Source organism: Euprymna scolopes, chromosome 12 (assembly GCF_053919585.1).
Source record: "Euprymna scolopes isolate OS-2025 chromosome 12, ASM5391958v1, whole genome shotgun sequence".
In the NCBI taxonomy this organism is placed as follows: domain Eukaryota; kingdom Metazoa; phylum Mollusca; class Cephalopoda; order Sepiida; family Sepiolidae; genus Euprymna; species Euprymna scolopes.
The window spans coordinates 71,846,792-71,858,937 of record NC_136493.1 but is presented as its reverse complement, the minus strand read 5'-3'; the positions used below and the strand labels follow the sequence as shown (position 1 = coordinate 71,858,937).

At 31.7% G+C, this 12,146-nt stretch overlaps 1 protein-coding gene across 4 annotated transcripts in view; it reads left to right on the top strand.

Annotated features, from left to right (window-relative positions):
• Positions 1-12,146, top strand: part of LOC145291330 (receptor-type tyrosine-protein phosphatase N2-like) — a 1,723,320-nt gene that overhangs the window by 1,578,799 nt on the left and 132,375 nt on the right. For all 4 annotated transcript variants that reach the window (XM_080137086.1, XM_080137084.1, XM_080137087.1 and 1 more), the window contains one exon: positions 11,797-11,944. In XM_080137086.1, coding sequence (XP_079993212.1) covers positions 11,797-11,944 — 148 coding nt within the window. The remainder of the gene's footprint in view (positions 1-11,796; positions 11,945-12,146) is intronic.

The window sequence follows — 12,146 nt, the reverse complement described above, 5'->3', positions numbered from 1 at the left end:
ATAAACACTTTTTGATAAGCACTGTATTTTCTCACTTACACTTAAACACGGCAAATTCATAACATTTTCCATCTTTCTAATATACTATTAGACACACACACACACACACACACACACACACACACACACACACACACACACACACACACACACACACACTTCCTTGTCTTTTTGCATAAACACATCAAAGTCACTGTTAAGAGATATTTCATTAAAAGCAAAAAAGACATTCTATAAATGTGCTGACAATAATAAATATATTGTTTCTTATGGATGCAACTGACATCGTTTTTATCTGAATTAATTTGTTTTTCTATATTATCAATAGGATGTAAGTAAGATACTCATATTCTTTCACACGATTATTAGTTCACAAGTAAGCATAACAAAATGAAATTTGAAACTATTTATAAATACATAATATTAAAACAAAAATGTCACAAGCACACATTGTCTTTCTTTGCTCATAATGTTATAAATAACTTATCCCATGTTGAATACAAAAAGAATATTTTGAAATATCAACTAAAATATACTATACAACCAGAAAAGATCATAAATTCAGTTATTTTTTACAGTTTCCACAAAAATATAAAATTTGAACTGCACAATATTTTTTATATGACTAATATTTGGAGGCTACATAGGATGTTTCTAGCTTTCCTGAAGGTATTTGTACAAAAGCATATGAGGATTTACCAATCCCAAAGTTGTCTTCCATTCAATCACTCATTTTTATAAAAAGTTTGTAAATTAAACATTTTTTTCTTTTTAGTCTTTTGTACAATTTTTATTTTATTCATTTTGTTTGTATATGCCGGCAGATCTATCAATCCGTAATTTCTCATTCTCTAAAATAATGTTGCTGTCGTTATCAATTATCAAATTGCAAAAAGTTTGCACCCAAAGTTTAAATTGAAATTTGGTGTTTCGTCTTGATAAATTTTGTCCGTTTGAGTTATGCACTGATTTTTGTCTTTTAAAGCATTTGAAACTTTTGCATGAATAAAATAATTAAACAAAAAATATTTTATACACAATAAAAGGTTAGACAAAATCCACAAAAAAATAAGCATTCAGCATTTTCTTTTTTATAGTTTCCGTGAGGGTCTGAAAAAATAAATGAGAAATTAATTCTATTTACCAATTTCATTCCGTTCGTCTTCCATTTGGATAATCAGACACATTCACCTTGAAACAACAAATGATGCCAATTCGTCCATTGTTAATGAAATATGTATGATGTGGAAATCAAATATTTTTTTTTTTTCTGAAGGCACACAAATAAAACAACTTTTTATTATGATAAAGAAAAGTAAGGAAATCTTTCAAATGGAGTGAATATTGCGGGGAAGTCAGAGAGTGAAATCTTTTAAGTGTTTTCTACTCTGATGCTGCCATTATTATTGTAACAATGCAATTGCTCATTAGTGCAATTATGTATACATTATTCTAACATTTTCTACGCTTTCTTATTAAACTTATTAATTTAGCCTCACTCGTAAATGTTCACTGATCTTTTATACTTTCTCACTTTTTAATTGGTCAGTAGTTTTTGTTTGTTCACATTCCAAATGTAATATTCCAATAATCTCGTTTGCTGATCTGAAATATGAAGTTGAAGATGACAAACAAAACAGAAAATATGGGTCCAATAGACAGTAGACATGCTAAAATTACTAACTTTCAACTCCCTTTTTCAAAGGTTGTTTAAGAAATATTTAATTTCTGTCTCAGTTGTGAAATTGAAAGATCTGACTCCATCTCTTAAAATTCCCAAATATCTAACTCTGACCCCTAGAATTAAAAAAATTCGAATCCAATTCCTTATTTAAAAGTCATCCAATCTTCAGACTGTTGCTTCATCTGACTCTGACTCTTAGCATTCTTATGACTCCTTTCAAAACCCTGATATGTAAATTTATATTCTTCTTTGGATGTAAAACAAAAATTGATGCTCATTCCTATTTATTCAATCAGGAGCAAAAATTAAACACAAAAATATGGAAGAGAAACCCAAACTTTACTGTCAGTTGTTGTGTGTAAGGATTCAAAAGGTCATCTACTGATTCACCGATGTATTTATGAAGCAGCCATAAGTTTGACCTCCTCTAAGTTATTGCTACATGTGTTACTTCTATTTTTATGACTCTTCTTTAATTGGCCAGTAAACCAGTTCTCTTCCCTCCATAAACAAGATGATCCATAGTACACAGCTATTACATTGACGCCAAGTTGGCAGCCAATGTCATGATACACTAAGTGGATAAAACATTGAATATACAAATGCGCAGTCTCTTCTCATCCTGTATGTTGTTGATAAATTTTCAGCTTTTATACTCCTTCACTTTCTTAAACAGCCTTTAGTGATAGTAACCTTTTAACAGTTTCAAACTGAACTGTTTTCTTAATCCATTACATTCATTTCTTTTAGATATCTTGTGTCAGTAAATTCTTTTCTAAAGTTCTTTCTCCGGGTATTGAACTCGCAATCTCTATGCATAATTCACTCTAGAATATCTTTTAAGCAATGCATTTATCAACTAGTAAGTATTTAATTGTTATCATTAATAATATATTAGCGGTAATATGCTCCCTCCAGTCATATGACAGATGAATATACACTGCACTGCTCCCCCTCCTCAAAGTAGGTGGTAATACCGGAGCAGATGATATCATGACAACAGAACTTATACTTTATGACCCCTCCCCCTCAGTAAAAGGAGAATGTAACCCCTGAGAGAATGAGATAATAACTACAAAACACATTACTCCACCTCTCCCAAAAAATAGAGATAATGCCTAGGATGGTATCATGACAACAGAACAACATCCAGTGGTAAGTTCCCAATGGTAACGTGTGGAGTCACCTGATAGTTTCCATTACTCTCAAATTTACTCTAAGCCTGAGTGGCAATACGTTTTCAGGTCCCATTTATGGGTGAAATAAAATGTATCATTTACAAAGGATACAAACGTATCAATTGACAAACTATTTGCATACAAAACGTGTACTTAAGAATAAAGTGACCAAACGAAAGTTGTAAATTCAATATTTCTGATGAGCATTCTACATCTACCATGCATCTCCAGATTCTTTTAAAGGATTATTTGTGGATCATTTATGCTGAGTGAATTAATAGATTCGTTCAAGAAATGAAAAGGCATCTACCAAAAAAAGAGTTCACATAACTTCCTTATCGGTGATAAGCAAAAGAGTATGAACATTTTCTCAACTGAATTGATCGAATCGTTGGTTGGTTGCTTGCTTGCTTGCTTTTGTTTTACTGCATATCAACCCTTTTCAGGTTATTTAATGCAAAATCCACTGATTTGGAAGAACAATTTTTTAATAGAATATATATATATATATATATTTTTTTAAGTCGGTTTCTATTTAACCCATAGTTGGGATCCTAACAGGTACTACCACTCCGGGTCAAAGATGACCTGGGAGCAATGGCAATTAAAGGATGGCTCCACACTCCCCAAAGGCCGCAAGCTGGGGCCTCACCATCGGATATAGTTTTAGGTCATATCCAGGACCGATCGAATGGTAAGACGTATTCTACAATGAGTGAGTAGTAGCTATCCATTTCTATGGTGATAGAAACAGTTGCTTTGTAAGGGAAATATCACATTTTACATTGATAGAGTTTGGATATTAACAGGTAAATGTTTCAGCAACACAAAATAGTTTATCCTTTGTGCCATCTACTCTACGTGTTAATGTAACATGCATAGATATGTGCAAGAATAAATGTATACGTATATGGGTGTAAGTAGGTGCAGGCGGTGATAAATATATATGCATACTTATGTATATATATGATAATCTATGTTAGTATGTCTATGCGTATAAATGAGTATATGAGTGTTTCTGTATGAGGTAACTATTTTAGCCAACACTCGGACCCCATTCTTTATGCTAAGATCAAAGTCTTGTATCTGTTTAGTCAGAAGAGAAGTAATCATATACTGAATCAATTTGTCTTATCCAGAGTTTCCCTGTACCATTGTCTAAAGATTATAAAAGTATTTTATTTGAATAAATACATTGACTAATTCACACTCACACTCGTAATTCAAAAACTAAATATTTTGTCTATTGTTCATTTACTGCTTTTAACTATGTTATTTTCCTCTATTTGCTAATATGTAATCTCAAATCTCGGTCAGGGTAAAATGTACCAAATTCTTTATTGCAATCAATTATGTAGTCCTCGTGCTCGTTTGTATTCAATCATGTCCACAGCTAATATCTTGCAGATTTTGGCTGAATAATTGGGATGCTAACGTTTACAATTTGGCTTTTCCTGAAGAAGACTGGCAGTGTTGTAGCATTTATATTGACTTTTTCTGCATTATGTGGATTGATCAGAAGTCCAGAGAATAGGTGTTAATCATGGAGGTCAGTGAGGGATGAGAAATGCATCCAAAACAATGTATAGACAACTCAAAGAAATATTCTTTATATTAAAAAGTAAGAATAAGCTTCCATAAAACTTATAGTTGCAATAACAAGTCTTTCACTGATTGGGGGTTAATACCTCTTTTGTTTCTAGACTAGTTTTAAGTTCTTTGTCTTTTTCAATTGTTTGAGAGATGGTGGTTAAATTTTCAGATGGATGGGGCTAAAAGCCTCTACTTCTTTGGATAAATAAGTTAATTAATAATATTTCTCAAATCTCTCTCCAGTCTCAGATCTATCTCAAAACTGAATAAAATCGAAATTGCCTGCCATTATTTTGATTAGCAAGATTACTCAGCACTACCTGGTCAAATTCTACCAACCTTGCTCAGAACAATTTTTATTACCCCCTTTACCTATACTAGTTCTATCCCTTGGTTAATTTTCTCCCATTAATCATGGACCATCTTTTGCAAAATCTGGCCATAACTTCCTCAGTGGTTGACCAAGATACAATTTTATGGTTTCTCATCAGCTCTCATAGTTTACATTTCGTCTGCAATTGGCCTTGTCTTGCTTTGCAACAATGTCAGCAGCTGATCTCTAGTTTCCTACCATCACTTTCTGTGTAGTTCTTACATGAACAAAAACCATCATTATTTCAATTTGTAAAAGTATATTTTTTCAGTTTATTCAGGATTATGACTTTTCTCTTTTCATACCCTGCAAGAGTCTCAAATATATACTAGTGTCTTGATTTCTTATGTGTATCATTTTTTGAAGGTTGTAAAAAAAATGTGTTCATCTATTTTATTATTATTATTTTAATAATAAAACAAATGCAAATAACTACTATTACATCCTTTATTAGAAGGGAGATGACTTTATTGCCTGAAGTTTTCTAATTCATGGGAGAGTGTTGGTACCCCCCCTCCTTTTTTTTGAGGGAGCTGAATTTGCTTCACTGGTTTTGAATTTAATTTTGTCTGTGTATATTTGAAAGTATATTCATTTTCGAACAAAACTGTGGTATTTTCAGGACTTAAGATGCTTTGGTTTTTAAAATATGATGGTTTTAGCAGAACTCCCTGAAAATCCATAATTATCCAAAGCGTTTTTATCGTCCGTGTGTATTGCTATAGTAATAATGACAGTAAACAGGCATCACCCACTTTTCTGGGGGATGATGAATTTGTTGCTTGGGACTTCCTCATAAATGAGAGAACGTCATCAGGACTATACAAGTATTTTTCTCTTATATAGCCCTGTTAAAGGGTTACAAATAAAAGCAGAACACCAAAATAAAGGAACAACATGTATTGTGAAGCATACACTAGGTGGGTTGTTCATCCATACAATGAACGACCTAGGTTGGTCTACCAGATATCGGCTGACAATTTACGGCTTAGTCTTCCAGTATTTATTGAGAATGGAATAATCTATTAGTAGGTAACATAGGTTAGTTCCACCGTAACACCCCCTCCAAAACTCATAACTCAGGATGGTGTATCAGTATTTTTTCTTTGTGTGGACCATGAATGGCCTCAGTGATTTTCCTTTTCCTGCCCAAACGTCATGGTTCTTCCATATTGTGGAAAAACAGTGCTATTATTTTGCTGCATGTAATATCTTTGAGTGACATTTACTCTTGGTAAACCATGTTCCAATACTGGGGAAAATAGTTTCAGCTGGTACCAGTTGCGGTTTAGTTGAAGTTTTCATATTCTGTAAAAAAATCACCTTATCATTAGGGAAGAGCTACTTTTGTTCAGTCTACAACAGTATCGGTTTGTTTGCATCTTTTGTTTGCATCTTTTGTTTGCATCTTTTGTTTGTGGCCTAGAACAAGAAAAGTTTCCTTTTAATTTATTTTTCATGTCTGTTGTATTTTTTATTTTCGTTTTGCAAAAATTATTGCTTGGCTGGTTCCAGAATTTAAATTCTTGAATCCAGTCCGACCCCAGTAAGTTTGTGGTATTCCTTAATACATAAGCTTTTGATTTTTTCATCTTTCCCAGTAATGTGACATTTGCTAAAAATTCACTGTAAGTTAATTTGCATACCGTTAATGTCCTTTGCTGTTTTGTATGTTCTCAGCATTGTGGGTTTATTCAATTTCTTCCAAGTATTTAAATTTACTATCAAAAGGTCTGAACCCAAATCGAGTTGCATTTTTCTTTTATCATGAATTTTTATAGTCACACATTTTCACAACTCTTCTTCGTTATTTTCAGTCTCCACCAAACATACTCTGGTTTTGTATTTAATTTTATTTCTGCAATGAGTACCTTTGCTTCCTTTTTTTTTTTTTTTACATATTAAACATTTTCTTGGTGAATATGGGCAGTCCTTACCAAATGCAAATTACCACATTGATTACATGGAAACAGGATTTTTCTTTCTTCAAATTCTTTCCTAGCTATGTGTTGATATGTGTGTCCTTTTTCCCCTAACTCGTCTTTTATTTTTTACATGTTTTATAAATTGTCTGTCTGCTTTTATAATCTGCGCGACTCCAGCTTCGAAGTCCATCGGATCTTTTTTTAATAATTTCTATTTTCTGGCAGTTTTCCGTTAACTTTTATCGGGTTAGGTTTGGTTCATTTTCTAATTTTTTTAGGACACACCTCCTAATTTCTGCATCAGTCCTTGCGCAAATACTAAACATTTAAAATTGTCTGCATTGAGGTCTGTAAGGTTAAATCCATCACAGTGTTTATTTATCATGGCTACATTTGTTGCAAATTCATCGGTTCATCATTCTTCTGCAAATTCAGATATGACCAATACGTATGGAATAAAGAGACTATCAGGTGAAAGTTAATTCCAATGTTTTCCGAAATAAAATGAGATCTTCAACTTGTTATGCACAGCCGTCTCTATGTTCTGTAATAGTAGATGAATCTTTTTCTGGTCCAACTACTGTTTGCAGTCAATGCTAAAAAATCTTCATACTAACGAAAATAAGCTTCAAATGATTTACCTTCTTCAGGTCCATAGCAAAAGTTGTCAATCGCATTCCATATTGAGTCTTGTAAAAATGCAATATTATTTTTTGTGACTTGAGTTCTTTCATGTACTGTTGATTTTCATATTGCTGGGCTCAAGCCTCATTAGTTTTTCTTGTTGTCTTTCATCTGAGCGTTTCTGGTGTTTAAATAAATGTTGATGATGTTGTTTTTCCTCTGTGCGTTGTTGTTCAATTTGCAGTTTAATAATTATTCCAATGTACTTTGTAAGGGGTCCATTCTTGTATGATGGATGAAATACTGAATTTACAGAAATTTAATAAAACTGTGTTCAGATTAATCAGTTTTTAGTATTTTTAGAACAACTGGCGGAAAGGGGAACAGTATTTTGTTTATTGTAATAAATTTGCAAACGAACATTGAACATACAGTTTTAAATTCTTTGGAAAGAATATTTCTTCCAAAACGAATGTCTTTTTCATAGATGAAAAAAAAAAAATATATACGGCAACAGAAATATTCTATATTTTTTTCAAAGTAAATGTCTTTTCCCATAGAACAGAAAAAAAATGTTGACTATGGAGAAAAAGGCCGAAAACCATATTTATTTTTCTGTTTTTTTTTGTAAGTAAAAAAAGTCCGCTGACACACTTATTTAATGATACAAGAAAAGCTTGAATGGTTCATATTTCTCTTTCTTTTGTATTTATGGGTGCACCAAAATGTTCTGACAGTCCCAAACAAGGAGAAGAAAAAAATGGAAAATATTCTCACTTTCCACGAGTTTGTAATTCTTTTAAAATTTTTATGTCCATTCACTTATTTAGTTTCATGAGTTCCTCTATTTCTCCTTTCCTTTCGTTTTCTGAACGCTTGCTTGGTTTAATTCAGCTTTCCGTTGTGAGTTCTTTTGAATCCTTGGGGTATTTTAACTTCAAGTGACCTGTGAGTTTGAAATCCAATGTTGCCACTTTTATAGTCCTGTTAAAGGGTTACAAAGAAAAACAGAAGGCCAAAATAAAATAAAACTATGTACTACAAAGCATACAATAGGTGGGTTGTTCAATGTATCTGACGAACAACTTAGGTTGATTCACTGGATATCAACTGACACCTTACAGCTTAGTCTACCAATGTTTGAGATTGGAGTAGTATATTAGTAGATAATATAGGTGAGTTCCACCACAACATTCTCCTAGATTTCTCATTTGGGAAGCTAAATTTCCCCACATTTCAAAACTAATTGGATGTAAGTAAATTTTTCTCCATCTATATATCTATCTTACATGCATTCTCTCTTTTTTCTTATCAGGTGTAATTTTACTCTAAAATAAGATTTTTCTTTGGTACATGAGAATGTAGTAAGAGTCCTGAAGATAAATACAGAAACAGAAATGTGGTCACAGCTTTATTAATATTGCAAAAAATGGTGATTGTACAAAACGATTATGTTTGACAATACTTGCTCTGCTAGAACTTATCCGGTTAAGTAACTGCTTGCATGTTAGGGCCCCTCAATTCTGTCTTTGTGAGTAAAGACTTTTCTGCAGAAACGTTCTTCATAGATTTCTGCTACAATGCAGTCAGGATGATGACAACCAAGGTTGGTAATTCAGGAATGAGTAATCACTAAATCTGAAATGTCGTCAATACGCTTTAAGAGGCATTGCATGGTGGATAATGGGGAAAATATGAAGGGGGAGTTTCTTGACTTTCAGTCGTCAAGATCGTCTGTCATTCAGAAGTCAGCCATAATTCTGTTGGGGTTAAGAAAAAAGGAAAAAAGAAAAAATGACAGGAACTCTGTGTGCAAAAGTTTTTATAAACTGGTTTATGTGACCCTTGAGGGAACAGGGATTAGATTATCTGTTAGCCAATCCATGAGGCTCTAAAAGGACAAGGGAGATAACTAATCTATGTGTGTGGCATAAATTCCAACACTCTGTGTGTGTGTGTGTGTGTGTGTGTGTTTATTTTTCATGGTCAACACCACCAAATAAGAAGGAAAGAAAATCATAACAAACCATAATTTGACCTAAATTCCATATTCTTTGTTGGTGTTCTGTTTCAAGCAAATATTTATTAAAAATTGTTACTGTTGATGATGGTCTATTAGTATGTAGTAATTCCATAGGTATGCCGCTCCTTTGTGTCAAAATTCTTTGAATAAATACAAAATTGTTAAAATCTTGCTTAATTTTTGTTTAATATCTATTTAAATTTTATGCTAATTGAATATATAACTGAATTTTCAAATAAGGCTTCTGTGTAATTTATGCGTCTTCACAACCTTTAAAATACTTGGATAAAATTGACATTTTGGGAATGTTCTTTCTTAGTTGGTCACAATTATTCTGATTCCAATTTCATACATAATTGAATTTGTCTAGCTTTTATAATCTGCCCAAATCATTAAAATATATGAAAAGGCAAACTAAATTCAGTAAAATAGATTGTAAGAATAAATGTATTGAACATGTACATATTTGTATTCTTCTATGCTTTAAATACATGCTTTTTTTACATATTAGATTATGACAAGAGGATGATGTGACATGAAGAAATGGATATGTTGCATAAATCATCTTTATCAACATCCTTCTTCCTCTACATGCATGTGTCCAATTAGTCCCTTTCCCCACCACATTATTGCTAAGAGGAATGGTATGAGGAATGTACAAACCCTCATGGGTAAATGGGAAGGTGGAGAGTTGTATGAAATTCCTTACTCTCTCCAAATGATTTCTTAATGTTAGTTGTACTGGATACAATTCAATCTAGTCTAAACAATAGATGCAAACCCACAATGTTTGAACATCCATTATTTTGCTGATGAATCTTTCCTCTTTATTTTAAATTTGTGGTCAGATCTCTGTTTGTCAGTCTGTCATGCTTTGTTTGAAATATGAGGTGTCTGTCTGAAACGCTTTGTAATCAAATTTCCATCACTAAATGTACAGATTGAATACATCTTAAAACCTGTTCACATCTCGATTTATTCCTCCAAAACACTTCAAATAATTTGAATAATAACAAACGTCAAGCTGATGCAAAAATTTGCTCACAATGTTTGTTTGTTAAGATACGCATTGTCGATAGCAAATGTGGTTATTTGGTGATGCCCGGCTTACCAAAGCACTAAAATAAGCCATTTTAGTGCTCAGATGCCTGTCTAATCTCAGGATACAAGTGCTATAATAAATACTAATATAAATTATAGAATGTTTAGTCTAATGGCTAATTCCAGCTCTGATTTCTGGAATTTTAAAATGGTTAGCTCTGACTCTGACTTCCTTCTTCCATCAGCAATAATTCTCTTATTAGTAATAATTTATATATATAATTAGTAATAATTTATATATATATATATATATATATATATATATATATATATATATATATATATATATATATATATATATAATATTATTATTATTCATTTTAATTTTAAAGAGAATAGATATGTTATTAAAGTCTTTGAATTCATCTATTTTAATAAAAATAAACTAAAATTTTCAAATTTCAATTTAAAAAAGTGATAGATGAAAAAATCTTTTTTTCAAAAAGACTACAACCACTACTGAATAATCCGAAGATTTTGATATATTCTTTTGCATTTTACAACATCCATTACAGTTTTTGTTTGTTGTTTTAAGGGAGAGGGGTCTAAATCAGTTTGCTAATTTTTACTGACTTTTTGGACTTGTACTCTGCCACAACAGTCCAACTTATGCTTCAGTACTTTTGTCATATGTAAATAATCTTTATATATTTCCTAAACAAGGATGTAATACCTGGCAGGATTATCTCCATTTCCTTAAAAAAGGGCAGAATTCCCAGGAGAGTTGTCTAATGACAAAAGAACTACTATGCTACCTATTCCCATTATAAGATAATTCCCATTATAAGATAATACTGAAGTTTCCAATAAAATTCAAGTTTTTTTTAAAGGAAAGTGCCACAGTGACATCAGATATTTTACTAATGTCGTAAAATTTAAACTGGAAGTTTTCATGGAAATTACTTCCCTTGAAAATTAATGACAATAAATTCTAAGTTGAATGTGAACATATTTTTATTAAATCGTTTTAATTAATATTTTTATTAATCATAATAATACTATTACATATACAGACGAAAATATGGCAATACAAAGTAAAAATATATATTACAGAATATTAATTTATTAAAAACTGTTTATGAAATAAATATGCAAATTAAGACTACCTATAGCTGTTTTTGAATGTTTTCAGATTACTATAGATATGGTATTTAAAATTTTTTTTATTGTATCAGCAAATTAAATAAGCATAAACCATTTTGATGTTAGGATAAGTGGAAAATGATAAGTGGGGAAAAAAACTTTCGTATTTATTCAGTGTGAAACATTTTATAATTATCTTTTATTTGTTCCAGTCTTATATGGAAGATCATCTTCAGAATAAAGATCGTCTTGACCAAGAATGGGAAGCATTGTGTGCTTATGAGGCTGACCCATGTAGCACCCAGGCATCTATAGACACGTCCAATGCTCGCAAGAACAGATACTCTGACATTCTACCCTGTGAGTATAATAGGAACTATTTAATAATTTTTCATTTTACATTACAATAATCTCTTTATTCAGTTTTTTCTTACCAAAATTCAAAACAATTCAGTGTAACTTGACGATTGTTTTGCGCAAATACAAACAACCAGTTTATTAATTCTTCTGCGAAAGGGCTGCATTTGAGGGCTATGAAAATGCAGTGTGTGGAAACGATCTC